Source organism: Mesoplodon bidens (assembly GCF_964165515.1).
Source record: "Mesoplodon bidens genome assembly, chromosome: X".
Lineage (NCBI taxonomy): Eukaryota > Metazoa > Chordata > Mammalia > Artiodactyla > Ziphiidae > Mesoplodon > Mesoplodon bidens.
Window position 1 is genome coordinate 33,458,530 of NC_138163.1, and position 19,216 is coordinate 33,477,745.

General features: G+C 41.2%; 1 protein-coding gene across 3 annotated transcripts in view; it reads left to right on the forward strand.

The window, feature by feature from the left end:
- Window positions 1–19,216, forward strand: part of TENM1 (teneurin transmembrane protein 1) — a gene marked incomplete at both ends in the record, with an annotated part of 588,520 nt that overhangs the window by 451,715 nt on the left and 117,589 nt on the right. For all 3 annotated transcript variants that reach the window (XM_081221281.1, XM_081221282.1, XM_081221283.1), the window contains 2 exons: window positions 8,981–9,124; window positions 16,542–16,791. In XM_081221281.1, coding sequence (XP_081077407.1) covers window positions 8,981–9,124; window positions 16,542–16,791 — 394 coding nt within the window. The remainder of the gene's footprint in view (window positions 1–8,980; window positions 9,125–16,541; window positions 16,792–19,216) is intronic.

The window sequence follows — 19,216 nt, forward strand, 5'->3', positions numbered from 1 at the left end:
AGTTCATCCGGCTTAAAGATTTTGTTGTCTGATACACAGACAAGACTCCCCTGCTAAAAACTCCATGTGAGCATTTGAAATAATTTGGCCTTAGTACTTTATTCTCTGGCTCTAAATAAGGTATGATATCTGGAAATCATTGTATATTAGTTAGTTTCTTTCCCAACTCTGCTGCTTGCAAAACTGTAAAAAAAAAAAACTTTTTTAAGTTCACAGTGCTGTTAAAATTCTAGAGACGGCTTATTTAATTTGACAGACAGGCTTGTTCAGGGGCTCTGATCTGCATCCATTATATGAATTTTGTCAGAATAATTCCCTATGTCCGCCTGTGACCGCATACCTTATCAATATATAATAATGCATTCTGCCCGGTCTTCATTTTAATTAAATTAAACTGCAGTGGTTTGGAGTCCTGGAAGTGCAGGAAATCAGCCATCTGCCTTTAGTAGCACTGCTATAAACAATTCTATTTTTCTTCAAGGTTATTGGCAACAACAATTGCATAATTATTTAGTACAGTAGTTTGGCAAGAAAGAGTGGTGTTTCGGGGAGAACTAGACTTCCTAAAGGTTCACGACGCAACGGAGTCTGTCTAAATTGTGTTAGAGAGAAACAGGGCAACATTAATGGTAATAGGCGCTAAGCTAAGTTTGCTTTGTGCACACAAAACATCCCCAAGAATGAGGCTTTAGTGTTCATAAATTTCCCTTCAGTAAAACCTAAGCAGGCTGGTCAGCCAGAAAAATAGCATCCACTGAATATTTCGATAATAAATGGGTAGTGCTTTACAATTTACAAAGTTCTTTCACATACATTTTCTCATTTTAATCCTTATAACATTCCTGCCTGGTAGGTGTGGCACGATGAATATGATCTTCATGTTACAGAGCGGGAAACAGGTTCAGAAAGAACAAGTGACTTGCCGAAAGACTGTTCCAGAGCAGGGATTCAAACTCGGGTCTCCCAGTCCTGAGTTCTGCATGCCTTTTACTGCTGCCTCTCTTCACTAAAGGGACCAACCCACTTTACTGAGTACCCAATTCAACGCCCCAGTGGCTTTCTGTCAAAGAAGCTAGCAGAGATAATAATCTTTCATCATTTCTCCCCACTCATGAATTCGTAATCATTCACTGAGAGCAGGGCTGTTTTATCCATTCAGCTTTATAGGCACAGCACCAAGGATGTGAGTTTTTCAAGGACCTACAAAAATCTTCACAACCTGAAAAATAAATTTATTGGCTGACTAAGAAAACCAGGAATCAACGTTAATAAATCGATTAAATAAATGTCTGCAAAATGGAGCCTTATGTCAGCTTGTCCACTCCAACTCAATTTTCACACTTACACATGAAATGTGGTTAATGTTGGATATGGGTGGTGGGTTGTGTCCATTTTAATATTTCTCATAAAATGTGAGACCGGCCCTCCGAAGAGTACCTAGAGCTTACCAGGGTTTTTAAATGACCCTTGATTGACACTCTGGTAAGCAAGTGGTCTGTGCCCATTTCAAACTGCTGGTCACACCCAGTATTAGACTGTGAAATCCATTTGGTGAGTCAATCAATATTTTTTAATGGAATGGAATGGAATGGAACATAAGTGAATAGAATAGAATAGAATAGAATAGAATAGAATAGATCAGAATGTAAAACTATGAGGAGAGTATGGTTTTGGAAAACTTCCTTTCACTTATACGTGTGTGTATGTGTGGGTCACATTGTTGGGTCACAATTAAATGACTTTCAGGCATAAGAATTTGAAAGCCATTGGCAAGGTAATATAGTCGAGACAGAAAAATTAAATGATTTACCAAACCATATGGTTTATTTTCCAAGTCAGCATTTATGACTGTTCTTGCCTCCCAGTCCCCTCTACCAACCCATCTCAGGGCATTATGGCGATATCTCTTCAAGATTAGGTGACCATATATATAATTTGTCATTCAAACCAGTATACTCTTGAGAGTGAAAGAGGATGCTGTTAACAGTAGCATAACTGGATACTGTTTGGGGCCAACCAGGATACATGGTGCTTCTGCTTCAAGGTTATCCCTAGCTTCCAATCCTTATACCTTAAATTCAGAGCAAATAAAAGGTTATTTATGTAAAGCACTTCTGAATCATGGGTCTTGCCCTTAATAGCTGTGATCTAGCATAGAGGTAAAAGGCACTTGCTAAGAAGTGACTGGGTTTGAGCTCTGGTTCTGCCATTTACTACTAGTCAGATGACCTTGGACTAGTCACTTCACCTCTCTGAGTCTATTATCTCATCTATCAAATGGGAGTAAATATATCTTCCTCATGAGCTTGCATGAGTCTTCAAATTAGGTAATATACACAAAAATGTATTTAACTGTTAGGTGTTATGCAAATGTCAGGTGATATTATTTTAAGGAGGCCATGGATGAAAGTTCCAAAAGGCAGGTAACCCTTCAGGGTATGGCCTCTCTGACATGACAAATTATCCTGCCCTGTGTAATATCCACTGTGTCTGCAGTGCTTAGCAAATCACCTGCCTGGCACATAGAACTGCTCAGCGAAGGTTTGCTGAGTCATTAAATAACCAGCACCTTTCTTTCCATTACAGTATTGCATCCCCTTTAATCAATCACATTGTTTCAAAGGATAGCTAGTCCATTTTCAAGGTGAATCCATTTCCTAAACCCCCTCCCAAAGAAAAATGCCTAAATACTGCTAGAAGGTAGTAACCTTTTGTTTTCTTTTGTACTGGGTGAGGGGCGGGGGAGCGGGGAAGGGGAAGGGGTTGTTCTTTTTTTTTTTTTTTTTTTTATCGGTACACGGGCCTCTCACTGTTGTGGCCTCTCCCGCTGCGGAGCACAGGCTCCGGACGCGCAGGCTCAGCGGCCATGGCTCACGGGCCCAGCCGCTCTGCGGCATGTGGGATCCTCCCGGACCGGGGCACGAACCCGTGTCTCCTGCATCGGCAGGCAGACTCTCAATCACTGCACCACCAGGGAAGCCCTGTTCATTTGTTTTTGATGCACTACCCAGACACTGACTATCTAGCTACCCTGACCTTCTTTCAACCTCCCAAAGATATGAAACCTCAAAGCCTTGCCCACATGCCGCGCTCTCTGCCTAGAATGTTCTTCCCTGTTCTTCATGAGGTAAACCCCTTCTACATGAAGAGGCTTTCCCTTGTCTTCCCATTCCAACTTAAATTCCCTTGTTACGCTGTCTCATAATACCCTGCGCTTTCCCACCATAGCAGTTATCATGATTTGTGTGTGTGTGTGTTGTCTTGTTTCATATTTGTTCCTCTCGCTAGAACGTGAGCAACGCGAGCTCCACTGGGGGGAGTGCTATCTTGTTCCGTCTTATTCCTTCTCACATTCCCAGTGCCTGACGACAGGAAGTACTCATTAAATATCGTGAATTTGTTCATCCTGCCTTCTGTGGTACACAGGTCATCTGGGTTCCGGGTTCGCTTTTATGCAGCTAGGCTCGGACAAAGCAGTCCGAAAAAAAAATTCTTAGGTAAGTTGTCAGTGTACAGGACCTCTTGGCCGAAGCGCTGTGTGGCTACCTCACTCCTGGATGCTTTTTACCTTTTCTACCTGTATTTTCTCTTCATTCAACTACTGTGTCTCTTTTAGCACTATGATGTTTAAACTGGTAGGGTTATTTTTGTAAACCGGTAAGGTGCAGATCCTAAGTAAAATATTACCAAATTAAATCCAGTGACTCATTAAAAAGATAATACATCAGGGCTTCCCTGCTGGTGCAGTGGTTGAGAGTCCGCCTGCCGATGCAGGGGACACGGGTTCGTGCCCCGGTCCGGGAAGATCCCACATGCCGCGGAGCGGCTGGGCCCGTGAGCCATGGCCGCTGAGCCTGCGCGTCCGGAGCCTGTGCTCCGCAACGGGAGAGGCCACAACAGTGAGAGGCCCGCATACCGCCAAAAAAAAAAAAAAAAAAAAAAAAAAAAGATAATACATCATAACCAAGTACCGTAGAGTGTATTTTAGGACCTCAAAGATGGTTCAGCGTTAGGAAATGTATTGCTATAATTTACCACCTCAATAGATTAAAGGAGAAAACTATGTGAATATCTCCATAAGTACTGAAAAGGCACTTGGTAAAAATTCATCACCTGATTCTGACACTCTTAGTAAGCCAGGAATAATAGATAAACAAAGCATTTCAGGCCACTGGGCACTGTGTCAAATTGAGGAGTCTCTGGGGTTATCCTATCCTATGAGTAATCACTAGAGAATAGGAGAAAGTAGAAGTCATTCTGGGAGCAGGTACCCGTTCTCAGTAGATAGCATTTTATCTGTAGTTTTTGTCTATTGTGGCCGTGGCCTTCATTTGGTTTGTTAGGCCTCTCGTCTTTTATTGTTGTTGTTTTATATTAATCTATTTTAAAAGTATGGGAAATATTTCTTGTTCTATTTAATGATTTCTTTTCAATAAGAAGGTTTCGATCTTGTTGTTACTTACCTTTTAAGTGTGATGAAATTATTTTTAGATGTTCCTTGAGTTCATGAAGGTAACATAAATTTCTCACACTGACTATCAGGCTACTTTTAATTATATATTGCCTTCATAAATGCAACCATTATGAATTCTGAAGCCTTAGCCTGAAGCTGTTGAAAATCATCTGCTTAATCTTGTCATATTTTGCACATCAGTTTCATTGCATGGCATCTTTACCTTGGCTGTTTAATGTCAGTCTCTTATCGCAGCCCTTATAGGTGAATGTCACAGTCACTAAATCGTGTGTCAGGAGCACTGTGGCCCTCCACCTTCTTGCAGTCCCCGCATCACACTAATGCTGCTGCTCTGATAAGTGGAGTGTAATTCAGTTACTATTTTTCTAATGTCAAATGGCTTTGGGGGAGCAAGCTGCAGTCTTTCTTTATAAGCCAGTAGAATAAAGTCTTCTTTATAAGCCAGTGTTGTTGCAAGATGACTAACAGTGAAGTCAGGTGCAAATCCTGTGACCAGAGGACGGCATCCTCTACAAAAGTAGCAAGGCTATCTTGACAATCAGTGACTCTTGGTTAAGGAACATCCCATTAATATCTCTGTGTCAAGGTGAGGGAGAGAATAGGGGAAGACAGAAATCCAGACGGAATTAAGGGTGTCACAAGAGAGGCAGTCACATGGTTCAGAGAAAGTATTCTGCCATATTAACGGCTCTTTCTCAACTGCCTTCCCAGTATGTACACACCAGCATGGGACCACTATACCAGCTCCTAGGAAGGATAGCCTGGGACCCCCTCCTTCCCCACCTATCTCCACTCACTGCCAGACTGGTCTATCCTCCATAGCGCCTCTGAAGTGTTGATGAATAATTATTCTTTCTTTCCTATTACACTGTTCTTCCCAGGTCCCACTCCAGAATGCCGGAGGCTGAATCCTTTGCCTACACCGTGCTGTGTTGATGATCAGATGTGAGAGGCACCAGGCCACCTGGGAAGTGGTAGTGGGTCCACTCTGCTTATTTAACTGAGACTCAGCTGTCACAGTACCAGGCAGAGTGTAATGTCGGGGCTCAGCCTTTTCAGTGCCAGCCCCTGAGTAGCCCTTTTTCCCCCCATATTTAATTATATGAAAAAGAGTAGGCGTTCAGTGCGTTACAGTCTGCTTCCATGAGAGGAAGTCTAGGATTGGTTGCTACTGTATTTGCCAGTTCCTTGTGCATTTGGAGAGCAGCTCAACTCCGTGGGGTGAAACGTCTGCCTTCTCATGCACCGACTGCAAGTTCCAGGATTCTGTTAAAGCGGCTGCTGTCAGAAAGAAACCTTGCCTTGTTACTCTGAGCAAGGAGCCACATACAAAAATACCCCGACACACAGCCATTCTCATTAATGTCAGTTGGAATTTTGGACAAGTCTTAAGTATAAATCATAACATTATTAGCTCAGAGAGTTTTCTCAAGAGAAAGTAAATCTAATAAAAATTAGAGGGAACTCATTAAGTGGCCTCCTTGTTGCTATTTGCTATGACTAGGGGAAAAAATAATATAATTGTGGGGTTTTCAGCCAGTGCACTTTTTTGTGGTGGGCTAGAGAGCAATTCAGACATGAGGAGGTGAAGAGAATGACTCATTACCATTGCACTGAGGATACTTTATGTAAGCATTTCCTGCCACAGAGTTGGGAGGATCTTTGTTCCTGAGAGGAAAAAAGCAGGCTCCAAACCACCATCAGAGGTCACCAGGGCACACTACTTATTTGCAAAACTGCACAATCACCTTCTGGAGAAGAGATTCTAGGGGAGCACATCAGGCTTAAAATGTATAAGAGGCAGATCCTGACAATAGCAGGGAAGGAGATGTGGCTTTAAGGGAACTTGTAATCATTATCGTTGTGATTATTTATTAATCAAGACTTTTAAATGTTGGCAAGAGGGCTTCCCTGGTGGCGCAGTGGTTGAGAGTCCGCCTGCTGATGCAGGGGACACGGGTTCGTGCCCCGGTCCGGGAAGATCCCACATGCCGCGGAGTGGCTGGGCCCGTGAGCCGTGGCCCGTGAGCCTGTGCTTCCGGAGCCTGTGCTCCGCAACAGGAGAGGCCCCAACAGTGAGAGGCCCGCCTACCGCAAAAAAAAAAAATGTTGGCAAGAGAAGCAGAAACTGTGTTATTCTTCACACCAACATGGCCCTAAGTGTGCTTTCTCACCCCCTGATTTTTCCAACATGAGATACAGTGCTCTCTTTGGCTTTTGGGTTTGATTTCCCAACTTGAACTGATCAAATACAAGCTTGAAAGAATGCACTTTAGAATCATAGAGTGAAATGCTAAAAGGGGACTATAAGAATTATCTAGTACAGCAGTTTTTGATCTGAGATCTTTATTTAGACTTCAGGAGATCAGTGATCCCCCTAGAATTATATATAAAATTTTGTGTGCCTATGCGTTTTTCTAGGAGGAAGATACATAACTTTTATCACATTCATAACAAAAGGTTCCCTGACCCAAAAGGGTCTAAGAACCACCAATTCTAGTCCATCCTCTCCCTTCCTCCTTTGTTACCAATGAAGAACAGACTCCCAGAGACGGAGAATAATATGCCTGCAACCACACAGCTAGTTAATGGCAGACCCAAGAATTGAAGTCTCTTCTGACTCTAGGTCTGAAACCAGTTATTTCTACTATAACAGAGTTGTTTTAACAAAGCACTGGGGACATGATAAGATATCAAGGAGATTGTAGACAGCAGTGATTTGTGCCACACGTGTAACCTGAACTAGATTACCTTTGAGATCCTCTTCACCACTGAAATTCTGTGTTTCTATCCATGTTAATAGAGAATAGCATTGAACCAGATGATCGCAAACTAATTTCCCTTTAGAAATCATTTCCACTATATGATTAGTCTTTCCTGTTCCCTATTGATCTCCCTTGCTAACAGTGCTTGGTTAGAGCTAATACTAAAATGAGTTTGCATTCCAAGAGTCTTCACCAGCTGATGGCAGGGTAGAAGGGCATCCCCATCAGGACCAGCTACATAATTTGCAGGGCCCAGTATTAAATGAAAATACCCAGCCTCTTGTTAAAAATGTATTAAGGATTTCAAGACAGTGACAGGAGAACATTAAACCAAGTATGGGGCCCTTCTAAGCGTGGGCCCCTGTGTGGCTGCGCAAGTCACGCACCCGTGAAGATGGTCCTGATCCCTATTAAAGCCTTGATGGAGGGGGGACAAAGAGAAGTAAGCCTGTGGTTTGAAATTGGCCACAGATGACCCCCAAAGGTAATGAGTTGTATATTCACAATCATAAGGACTTTTTGGCTTATCTGTGCATGTGCTTGCACACACACATGCACGTGCACACCTGAATCAGTTGGACTAAAATTACCATCTTTTCTCTTCACCTAATGCCCCAATCCAACACTAGTCTGCTTGGATTTTTCCTCTTAGGACCTATTGCACTGGCATTGTTGAAGCACACATTTTCATTACCAGTTTTCATAACCAGATGCCAAAAAAGAAACAAGTTCTCCAGGGGCATCTGAAGAGTCAGGTAGAGGCAGGTCCTCGAAAGCAATGGCATACAACCAGCTAGGGATATTTTAAGCTGCCAGAAAGGGGGGAAAAGCAGCTTTGGGCTATACAGTGTAGTGAGCTAATACTCTCAGGCTTAGAACATTATGAGGACACAAAGCATTTTAAATTCAAGAATCAGAACTCTGGGGTTCCAACAGGTAAGCAGATTTACCAGCTGAGAAAATGGTTCGGACTTGGGATACTTGAGTTCTACATATTTCAGTAGAGCAGAGGCACCCAAGTTACCACATTCTGCACTTCCCATTTTAGCAGCATACTGGGGTTCCCAGTTTAATACACGACATCCATGCTTCATAAGGGTTGGAGCCAAATGTTGGGTGATGTCCCATTGGTTAGAAACCAAAGCCTAACATGCACAAAGTGGAATTTACACTCACAGTGCTTGTAGCACTCTAAGCAAACTCAGACTTCTTGGCAAACTAAAGGCCAGTTAGCATGGGAGAAAATATAAATGGGCAAATCGATTTTTATTAGTCTCATGTGTAGTCAGTTGTTGTATAAGTGGCCCAGCACTCCAAAGCCAGCTTCCTAAGTGCATTTCGCACTCCAGAGAGATCAGAAAACAACTTTCCCTGCACTTCTACTACAAAGGTAAAGAAAGAAATTGTATCACCACAGCTTAAGCCTTCAGGGAGCTTATTTCTTCAGTTTTACAACACAGCCTTTTACCCAAAAACCCATACTAAAGCTTGATGTCCAGAACATATGGTGCGTACCTAATGACAGCCTCAGTGAGTCACTCATTCATATATTTATCCAATATGCACTGACTGGTCACTTTTGGATGCCCGATGCTATGCTAGGTGAAAACTATTTGTGGTCAAATTTCAACCCAAATCAGAATTCAATAGCAGGTGTGTTAGCCAGAGGCTTACCAACCAGTGCAAAAATGAAGCAAATCTTTTTAAATGTTCTAATGTGTTATTAACTCTTTGTTTGCAGTGTCTGTGGGATATGAATATGAAATGTGCCCCGACTTTATTCTCTGGGAAAAAAGGACTGTTATCTTACAAGGTTTCGAGATGGATGCTTCTAACCTAGGAGGCTGGTCATTGAATAAGCATCATATTTTGAATCCTCAAAGTGGTAAGCACATTTTTTGATATTTATTAATACTGTTTTCCTAATGCTATATACATATATATGTAATACTTATTGCAGAAAATTTGGAAAAGTACAAGGAAAAAAGTACTTATAAGTCCACCACCTAGAGATGACCACATTATATTTCTTTTCAAATGGATCTGATTTCAAATTAGTGCTAGTAGAGTGAGACCTCTTCACAAAGTTATATGAAACTGGGTTTTAAGAATCATCTGTCGGGGCTTCCCTGGTGGCACAGTGGTTAAGAATCCGCCTGCCAATGCAGGAGACACAGGTTCGAGCCCTGGTCCGGGAAGATCCCACATGCCACGGAGCAACTAAGCCCGTGCGCCACAACTACTGAGCCTGTGCTCTAGAGCCTGCGAGCCACAACTGCTGAAGCCCACGCGCCTAGAGCCAGTGCTCCGCAACAAGAGAAGCCACCAGAATGAGAAGACCGCGCACTGCAACGAAGCATAGCCCCCCGCTCACCACAACTAGAGAAAGCCCTCACGCAGCAACAAAGACCCAATGCAGCCAAAAATAAATTAAATAAATAAACTTATTTTAAAAAAATCATCTGTCATTACTGCGCTATCCCAGGTGATTAACCAGTTTATCTGACATTGTAACCAACTTCTAAAAATTGGAATGATATTTGCCGTATTTCATATGATCTAAGACACCATCGATTATAAGTACACCATTATTTTATGGAAAATGCTGTCAATTAAACAGTGACACACATTGATTGCAAGATACATACTTATTCCAGAGATGTGAAAATAGGAAGCAAAATGTGCATCTTAGAATTAATGAATCAACTAAGTGATACAGTTTTTAAAGAGTTTTAGTGAACTCTGTCCCATTTTAAACACAACAACCCTGCAGTGTGGCCTTAACCCCATTTAAAAATCAAGACTCCGAAGCTGAGTCACGTTACTTTCCCCTAGGGCTCACAGTAAGTGGCCAAGAGCTGTCCATGTGCTCTTTCTCTACGCTAGTTTTTTATCCACATAAATGTCAGTATATGCAATAAGAAGCTGGGGTAGAGTAAAGGGACAGTAATGGGTAATAGAGAAAAAGAGGTAAGAGGAACACAGGGGAAGAAGAGAAAGAATCTGGGAAAAGAGTACAGCTCTGGACTTCACTTAGTTTTAAGCCTCCTAAGTCCTGGACTTAGGAAAGAGGGAAAAGCAGTGAGAATCAGGACACTCCCATCTTCAACCTTTGCCTTCTTTGTACCACTTCTCCTGCTGTTACTTTCTCCTAGTTTGTAATTTAAATGTTAAATAAACCAGGAGAGGAGCCCACAGGTGGCCCTTAAGTCCATGCTTCTCTCAGACAGACTGATTTTGCTACCCTGGTTATAAATGCTTCATCCAAGTCACTTCATCTCCTTTTGCTGGGAAACCAGTCGTTGGTGTTTCCATCCAGCGTCATTTGAACATCTACTGGTAAGTTTTCACCGTGAAATGATATTCCTTTTCATCTAAAGAGGCAGATTCTGACCAACCTTTAGTAGAATGTGTACTTTGGGTTATTTCTCCAGGACTGGGGAAATGAATGTATATATGAGGCAGCTACACCCTTCCATCCAGCTGCCCTTGTATCCCTCTTACCTTTGTGAAAGGCCGGGTTATCTTGTAAGGCCATGAACTGACCAAGGCTAAGAGATCCGTTTTATAACCACACCTATGGTCTTATTCATTTGCACCGTAGTTAAATCAACCAATCCAACCAGCCACACAGACTGGGAAATTTTGATCGGCAAAGCTAACCAGGTTTGCTTCAACCACAGAATGAGACCACCTACCAGAGTCCCAGTGTGGGCCCTGAAGATGGAGTCCATTGCTATGTGCCCTTGTTATACCTCCTTCCCCCCATTCAAGGAAGATCCTAAATTCCACTTCCAACTGTTTTTTTTTTTTAAGAGCAAAGATTCAGGCACGGATATAAAATGTCAACTTTTTTTCTGTTGTCAAAAGGAGAATCACAGTTTTAAAAGTATAAAAACGAAAGGGCAGATGCCACTTATTAAATTATTAGGTTTTTTGTTTTGATTTGAAAGAGTTTGACATTTTAAGCAGCCGTTTCTTTTCCACTCACTTTTATTGGCTTGTATGGATTGTCTCTTTCAAATGCCTGTCATTGACATTAAACACAAAGTGGAAATGACCTCAGTCCAGCCCCCAGCTGTGTGCTCCCCAGTCCTATATTCTCTTACCATTTGCTTCACCCAGGTTTAAAAATTCAGAACAGAGGGGAGCCATTCAGAAAGTTGGCTTTAGGGGCCCCCCTGATTTCCACAAATGTGTCCTTTTCACCCCTGATTCACCAGTAATTGGTTTTTAGGTAATAGGTACCAAGTTATTTCTGGGAATCTTTTTAACAGCTTTACTGAAGTATAACTTATACACCACAAAATTTACTCATTTTAAGTGTACACTTCAATGATTTTTAGTAAATGGTAGAGTTGTGCAACCATCACCACCACAGAGTTTTAGAATGTTTTTATCACCCCAAAAGATCCCTTGTACTCACCCCAACCCCACTAAATCTACTTTCTGTCTCTTTCTGAGAATTTTTATTCTGAGAAAGAAACCTTACTTAAGATAGATCTTTTAAAAGGAAGATTTGTTCATGTTATCATCTCATTTTGTGGCACATTGTATTTCTAACCAAGAACTGGTCACACTTGCCAGGAAACAGAGCTGAAGGCAGCTCTGCCGGTGCCTTTCAGCCTGCCCTTGGACACGAAAACCTCTCTTGGGACATTTTCAGAATCTAAATCCCACCCATAAACGCAGTTTTAGAAGCAGGAATGATAAGTGTGAAGGAGCAGCTTTGAGAGGACCAATTAGAAAGCAATGCTCTTTCCGCCTCAGGTCAGACCGTCTTTTCTGACTGATTAAGGCCAGAGCCTAACTCTTTAGACACCCCGCTTTTTTGATCTGAGACAGATAGCAGATTAGAAACAAGAATCTGTCTTCCCCCAATTTCCTCTCGCTGGTTAAAAAGACACCTGTAATTAGATTGGATGTCTGCTGCCATTCAATTCTGCAGTTTTTCTTTGGCTCCAACATCATTATGCAGCGGGTAGTTTCTAGTAGGCAGTGTTTTCAGACCATTTGTCATTTCAGTTGCAGCAATTGTATTTACCTGACAATTAACCATTGGTTGTGGAGCATTGTTTCCAAATATTATGCCTGATATATCGAGATGGTTCCTGCTTTCACTGTGAGATTTAAAAAAAAAACTAGGAATTTGTGTCTTTCAATATTATTCCTTCAAAATACATCTTCTTAGTGATTACAGAGAGTACATATTTATTCTTTTAAGATAAATCAGTTCTTTAAAATTATGCCAGTTGAGTGTTTAAAATTATTAGGAAAAACAATCCAGGGTTCTGATTGGGTATCGTCATCTGTCTGAAATGGATAAAGAATTTCCTTTAACTTAGCCTCCAAGATAGGCCAGTAGTTTGTTGGCAAATGGTTTTAGTGGGAGGACAAGTAAGTTTCCATTGATCACGTTGGCATATCTCCCAGTTTGTGTTTATATCCTCTCAGTCAAGTCCTAAGAGAAATATGTATTGGGTCCCATGTTGTTCATAAGCCTGAAAAATGGTTTCTTCTTTGAAATCAGCATAAAGCACCACCCACTGGCTCCCAAGGGGAATTTTTATTTCAAACTTATTTATAAGCTTCAAAAGAAGTTCTGAGCAAGGTAGCAGGAAGATATGAGTAGTGTGTTTAAAAGTGTGCTTAACTTACTATACAACAGGCTTGACTTTTTGGCAGAGGAAAGGAAACCTTGAGGGAGAAAATGTGCTGTAGGGCTCCAGCCAGTGGAGTTTCTTTGTTGACTGTAAACAAGACACCCAATCCTTAGCAGGAAGTTGGCCTTCATATAAATAATGTGTGTAGTCTCAGGATCATTTGATTCTGTTTTCAAAATGAGCATGTGTGGCAGAATAAACTGGGAAGGAGGCAGCAGTAATTGATCAAGATTTCCAGGAACATAAACAAAATATTTTCAAAGCAACCTTTTGCAGAAGAATTGGTGTTAAATCATTGTTGCTAGATGGTATGCCCCGGTTCTATGTAATGGAAGGTTAAACAGATTCTTGAAATAACAAAAACACCCTTCAAAATGATCTATCTTTCCGGGGCAATACAAAAGGGGTTTGCCCATTTTTGTTTTGATTGCTTCAGCTTTAAACAGGAATGGTAATTTCAGTACACGGGCACTTTAGTACCTTGCATGAAAGCAAGACATCAATTGTTGAGATGTAATCAGAAAGTACATTGCCTTATGTTTTATTTCCTTTAATCATTCTTCTTCTTTGATGGAGTGCTGGGCTTTCTAATAGAAAAGAGGAGTTTTAGAATTGCAGGCTTAGAAGAATGGTTTAGAATAGCCACCTTAGTTTTTAAATTGCCAGGAGCCTGGTAATAACATGTCATTTTGAAGGTAATTGTTAACTATACCATTATATTAATATTAAAAAAAATGGAGATCTATCTGTGAAAATAGATGTTAATAGCAAATCTGCTATTTCCAAGCCCATAATTGGAAATATTTTTGAATGATATACCCTGTAGTGCATTGCTAAAATACTGACATGCTAAACAGTTGGTTTTCTCATTTATTAAAGAACATATCATAGTCTCATTGGTAGGATATTCAGTGAGTGATCATCAGGAGATTTCTTTTCCATGATGTTGTGCAACTGTCATACCAGTTCTCATTCACTTTCTCCCAATTCATTTAAATTGCAGTATTGATCACATTGCAATTAAGTGTTTTTTGAGAAATGAAATTCCATCCTATTAATCTAACTTAATTAACTATTCTAAATCTTTAGAAACTTCTTTACTGCCTAATAAAGTTATTAATAAAATAAATAAGAAAGTAGTGAGCCTCAAGATATCTATCTCATGGTTCTACAATGACAGACCAATTTGTTGGGGCATAAGCTCATAGCTGGTCCTGCAGATCATATGTTGAAAAAATAGCCAGAAATCACCTTGGGAGGGAAAGTAAAATTACTTAAGATTTGAAATCCAAAGGCTATATGAGTATGGGATTTCTGTTTCCTGGAAGGCCCCTTCTAGGTTCATATTTGGTGCCATGGTTTTGTGCATGTTTCACCCTCTTATCTATTTTTGCCAGCAACGTTCCTATTTCAGAGTGATCAGTAGTTTCTATGGTAGGACTGTGGGACTAAAAGTTGGAAGAAAACTGAGGGAGACATTTCAGGAAATGTTTAGGGAGAGTAACAGGTAGTCCGAGGAGATAGATAGCAGGGGTCATGGGAGAAAAAATAAGACTGGACAGGATAACTGCATTCATTCATTTGCTGTCAGTTACTTCAGCCTGACACATTGGCATGCCTTCTCACCAAATGGCTTTGTTTTTTTTTTTTTTTTACCTGTCCTGGCTCATTCTGGGCAGACTTGAGCTATTTAGCACAGCAGTACTTGTTCCTTGGGTTTTCTGCCCAGGCTCAGCAGGTTTTCAAAATCATTGGAATTTGGACAAGGAAACTATAAGAGACTCAAAGCCTATTTTCAACATTTACTGAGCACTTATAACAACTTGGCCACAGGGATGGGCACTGAAACGCAGGAAGGAGTAAGACAGAGGGTGTGCCTTCAAGGAGCTCATGTTCTAATAGGGAAGACAGAGAAGTGATGAAAACTGTATCATACATGTGGCAAGTGTTATAACAGAGCTATGGAAAACTGCACATACAGAGGAGGAAGTAACTAATTCTGGCTGGATAGAGCACTGGGGAAGAACTGAGCTGAGCTTTGGAGGATAGGTAAGAGTTTCCCAAACAAACAAGATGAGGAAGGCATTCAGGATAGAGGGACTAGCAAAGTACAAAAGCAGAGAGGAAGGGCTTCCCTGGTGGTCCAGCGGTTAAGAATCTACCTTCCAGTGCAGGGGACGCGGGATTGATCCCTGGTCAAGGAACTAAGATCCCACATGCTGTACAGCAACTAGAGAGAAGCCCACGTGCCACAACAAAGCCCCGCCACAGCCATAAATAAATAAATAATTGTTTTAAAAAAGCAGAGAGGAATGGAAGCATGTGAAAACACTTGTAAATAGTTTGCTGTAGCTGAAGCTCAGGAGACACAGGAGAGGGCGATGAGACAGAAGGCTGAAGAAGGAGGCAAGAGCCAAATCATGAAGGACTTTGTATTCCTTAATAATAAGGAATGGACCCCTTACTCCACAGAGGGTGTGGAACTGTTAAAAGGTTTTAAGCCACAGATTGAAATAATCTCTATGGCAGGAGTGTGGACAGTGGTTTGGAGCTGGGTATGCATGGAGACCAGGAGACCAAGAACTTAAGACAAACTGAACGAAAGCAGTCGTGGTAGGAACGGAGACCATGAAACTGGTTCAACATATTTTAGGAGATAGACTCAATGGGGGTTTAGTAATTAATTAGGTTTAGAGAGTGAGGAAAAGGAGAGCCACAGTGGTGCCCACATTCCCAACTTGGGTAAATACACGCCTAGTGATACCTCGGAAGATCAGTAGGGAACACAGGAGGAGGAGGAGGGTTTGGTAGGGGAGTGCAGAAAAATAAAATAAAAATAATGAGTTCAGTTTTCAATTTGTTGAGTTTGAGGTACCTGTGAGGCATCCAAGTAAAGAGATCTACTAGGAAATTGCATGTCAGGTGAAAACTCTAGACGGGAGAAAGTTTCGGCATAGAGAGATGGGAGTTAAAGCCGTGAGAATGGATGAGATTGCCCACAGAAAATGACTGCAGAGTATTTTCCAGCATTCTCATAAGTCAGTATCTCTATTTCCTGCACTGATGATAGTGAGATATGGTCCAAAAGAGTGGAAAATTCAAGTCCTTTTCTTATATCTTTGAAGTGCATTCTAGCAATATGATTTCTTTTCTTTTCACAGAAGTAGATTACCTTCCTGATTGTGTTTTGCTATGGTTAATATTAAAATTGACTGATACTCCCTTTTCACGAACCCGTTGCATAGTGTGGGTGGTTTGAAGTCAGACAGGTGTGCGCCAGGCATCAGAAGAAAATCAGCCAGAGATGAAAAATGAGCCACAGATGATTCACAGAGCCCAAAGTGAACAGGAGATCATTAAAAGTTAGTCATTAAATGCTTCATTGAGGCATTTAGAATCAACATTAAAGGGACTGGGTATATTACTCCATTTCACAGATGGGCAAACTGAGGCAAAGTGTTATGCTGCCATTAGTTGCAGCTGTGCAGTCAAATAAAACCTGGGGCAATGTGCTTCACTCTCAAGTTCTTTTATAGCAGGCCAACGCTCCTTCCTGCTTTGAACAATGAGAAATTAAAATATCACTGAGAATATTGTGTGGTAATTTTTTTAATTCTTTTTTTTCCCCCTTGGATCTAGGAATCATACATAAAGGGAATGGAGAAAATATGTTCATTTCCCAGCAGCCTCCAGTCATATCAACCATAATGGGTAATGGACACCAACGGAGTGTTGCCTGCACCAACTGCAATGGCCTCGCCCACAACAACAAACTCTTTGCTCCCGTTGCCTTAGCTTCTGGCCCTGATGGTAGTGTGTATGTTGGTGACTTCAATTTTGTAAGGCGAATATTTCCCTCGGGAAACTCCGTTAGTATTTTGGAATTAAGGTAAGTCTCCTCTAATCTCTGTTTGCTTAGTGGATAAGGAAAAAGCAAGAATGAGAAAACAGGAAGAGACAAGGCATTGCCAGAAGGAGCAGAAAATGCAGTTGCCCATATTGTAGTACTGAGCTAAGATGCAGGAATAGGGACACAGACATAGGTCACCATGGCTACTCGTACTTGAAGAAACCTTTGCGCACTGCTTTGGAGAACCAGGAAGTGTTGACATCCCTGTATGTGTGGCCTTCCCTGGGTGCATTCCTGTCACTGACGTGGATCTCAGTACTTCTGAGTGCTCAGGTAAGTCACTCAACCCCTGCTCTGGCCACTATGAAGACTGATCAGCAATATCTGGTATTCATTCTAGCAGGTAGAAGTGTTGTCAAATCCAAAAGGCTAAATTTTCTAAGTTCCCCAGGTCCAGTCTTTTGAAGTGGTCATTTCATCAAAAGGAAAATGGCCATCTGTGTTTGTGTGGCATTTTGAGGAAGGATTACTTTTTTATCCTTACAAGCTCTAATCCATTGGGAAAAAATGATTAAAGCATTCATCTTTAGGCTTTCTCCCTCTGTTTTAGAAATTTTCTTGAGAGTACAAAGTATTTTGGCACCTTTTGAAAGGAATTCATACCTCTTGGTATTTCATATTTCGAAGTTACACAAAGATAGCAAGTAAATAGACCATGGCTTAATCAGCTTTATTTCTCTTTATAAGGATATAAGACACAAATATATGCCCCCCGGAGTCCTAGAAAAGGAAAACATCCTCTCTCATCCCAGTAGAGATAAACAGACCTGTTTCCCTTTCCCTGGGTAAACTGGTAGAGCCTTTCTTCTCATTGGTTATGACAGCTTTATCCCTGACACATGCCTTCAGGGCATTAGGCTGAAAATTTCCCTATGTTCCAGGAGACTTCGGCGCCACTCTATAAACTATTCGACAAAACAGTTCTTGCCTCATTCATCACCTCATTGACCTGAAAAGTAGTGACTGGGAGAATAGAGACAATGATGGAACAACTTGTATGTATGGAGCACAGTCAAGACCAGTGAAAGCACATGCAAAATCTTGGGTCATTTTCATTTAACACTCATGTTGACACAAACGTGGAAATTTGAATACATAAGGACAGTCCTCGAAATTTTTCAGATTCTCGTGCTTTGCTTTGGAATCTACCTCCTGTTTCTCAGACTGAGTTAGTCTTTCATACCTAGCTGGGGAAATCTTCTAGTCCCAAGCCCCCATCCATTTTTCACATTAATTCACTCCAGTTTTAATACATTTCTTAATTATAATTGCAAACGCTGTCATAGAGAACGAAGCTGTTAAATCCCTTGACTGATAAAAAATAGATTGTAAAATTAAGATTTTATAAAGATAAAGCACATCTACAGAGTCTAGAGAGGTACTAATTCATAGCACCCTGCCCTAATCAAATGTTCATGTACCTCGGGATGTCATACCTCACTGGGATTTGTCATTACAAGCACTATATCCCTTTGGGCACCTACTTACTGGAAAGTCAATAAGGAAGGCCAAGATGGCTGTATGCCTGGATTTGCAAATGTTTTATACAGCATTCTATGTTGTTTTCAAAATCCTAGGGAAGTTCTGTCTACCTGATGCGGAACATGGGTGGAGCACTGAACAATTCATTCACCATCTGAATATTTCCAGGCATGCAGATCTTGGCCGTCCGGTAGACAGAGACCTTGTCTTGCTGACCCTATATAGCCAACCCTATAAAACCTATATAGCTAGCCCCTATATAGCTAACTCCTCAGAGGAAAAAACCATAGGATTATCTATAAAAACAAAAAAGAAAACCCAGCTAAATTTAGTCCTTTCCGTTGTAATTTAAATGCAAATTTACCTAAGGTGGAGCAATTGTCATTCATCAAGGAGATTCTCCCTCGTCAAGGATCCTTAACAGTTCACAAATTTGAATTTTAGTCCAAAGTACCTTATGACCTTCAACATAAAGTCATTTGAAGACTAAAGTAGAATAACTTGGACCCTAATTGCAGTGATTTTCTCAGTAGAAAGGAAAATTCATTTCTGATGGCGTGAAGTATTTTCCGATCCCTCTACTCCTTCTTACTCCAAAACACCGCTCTCTCTCACTGTCACAGCTCTTCAAATGCATAGGCGAGTGCACACAATGAGCTCATACACCCAGGCCCTCACTTAGCCTGAGTCTCCCTGGCTGGCTCTTCTGAGCTGACTTCCTGTAGAGCAATTCTTCCTAACATTCTCTTTTTAAATTCTCAGATCTTTTTGAGAATCTATTGTATGTTATGGGCCTTCTCCCCAGAAAAAAACATTCACAAAAAATTCAGGGGTCACAAATTTTCCCTCTCCCCACATTCCCCCCCACCTCCCGTGGATGAAGCCCTTTCATAGACTCATGGTTAAGATTCCCTGCATTAGG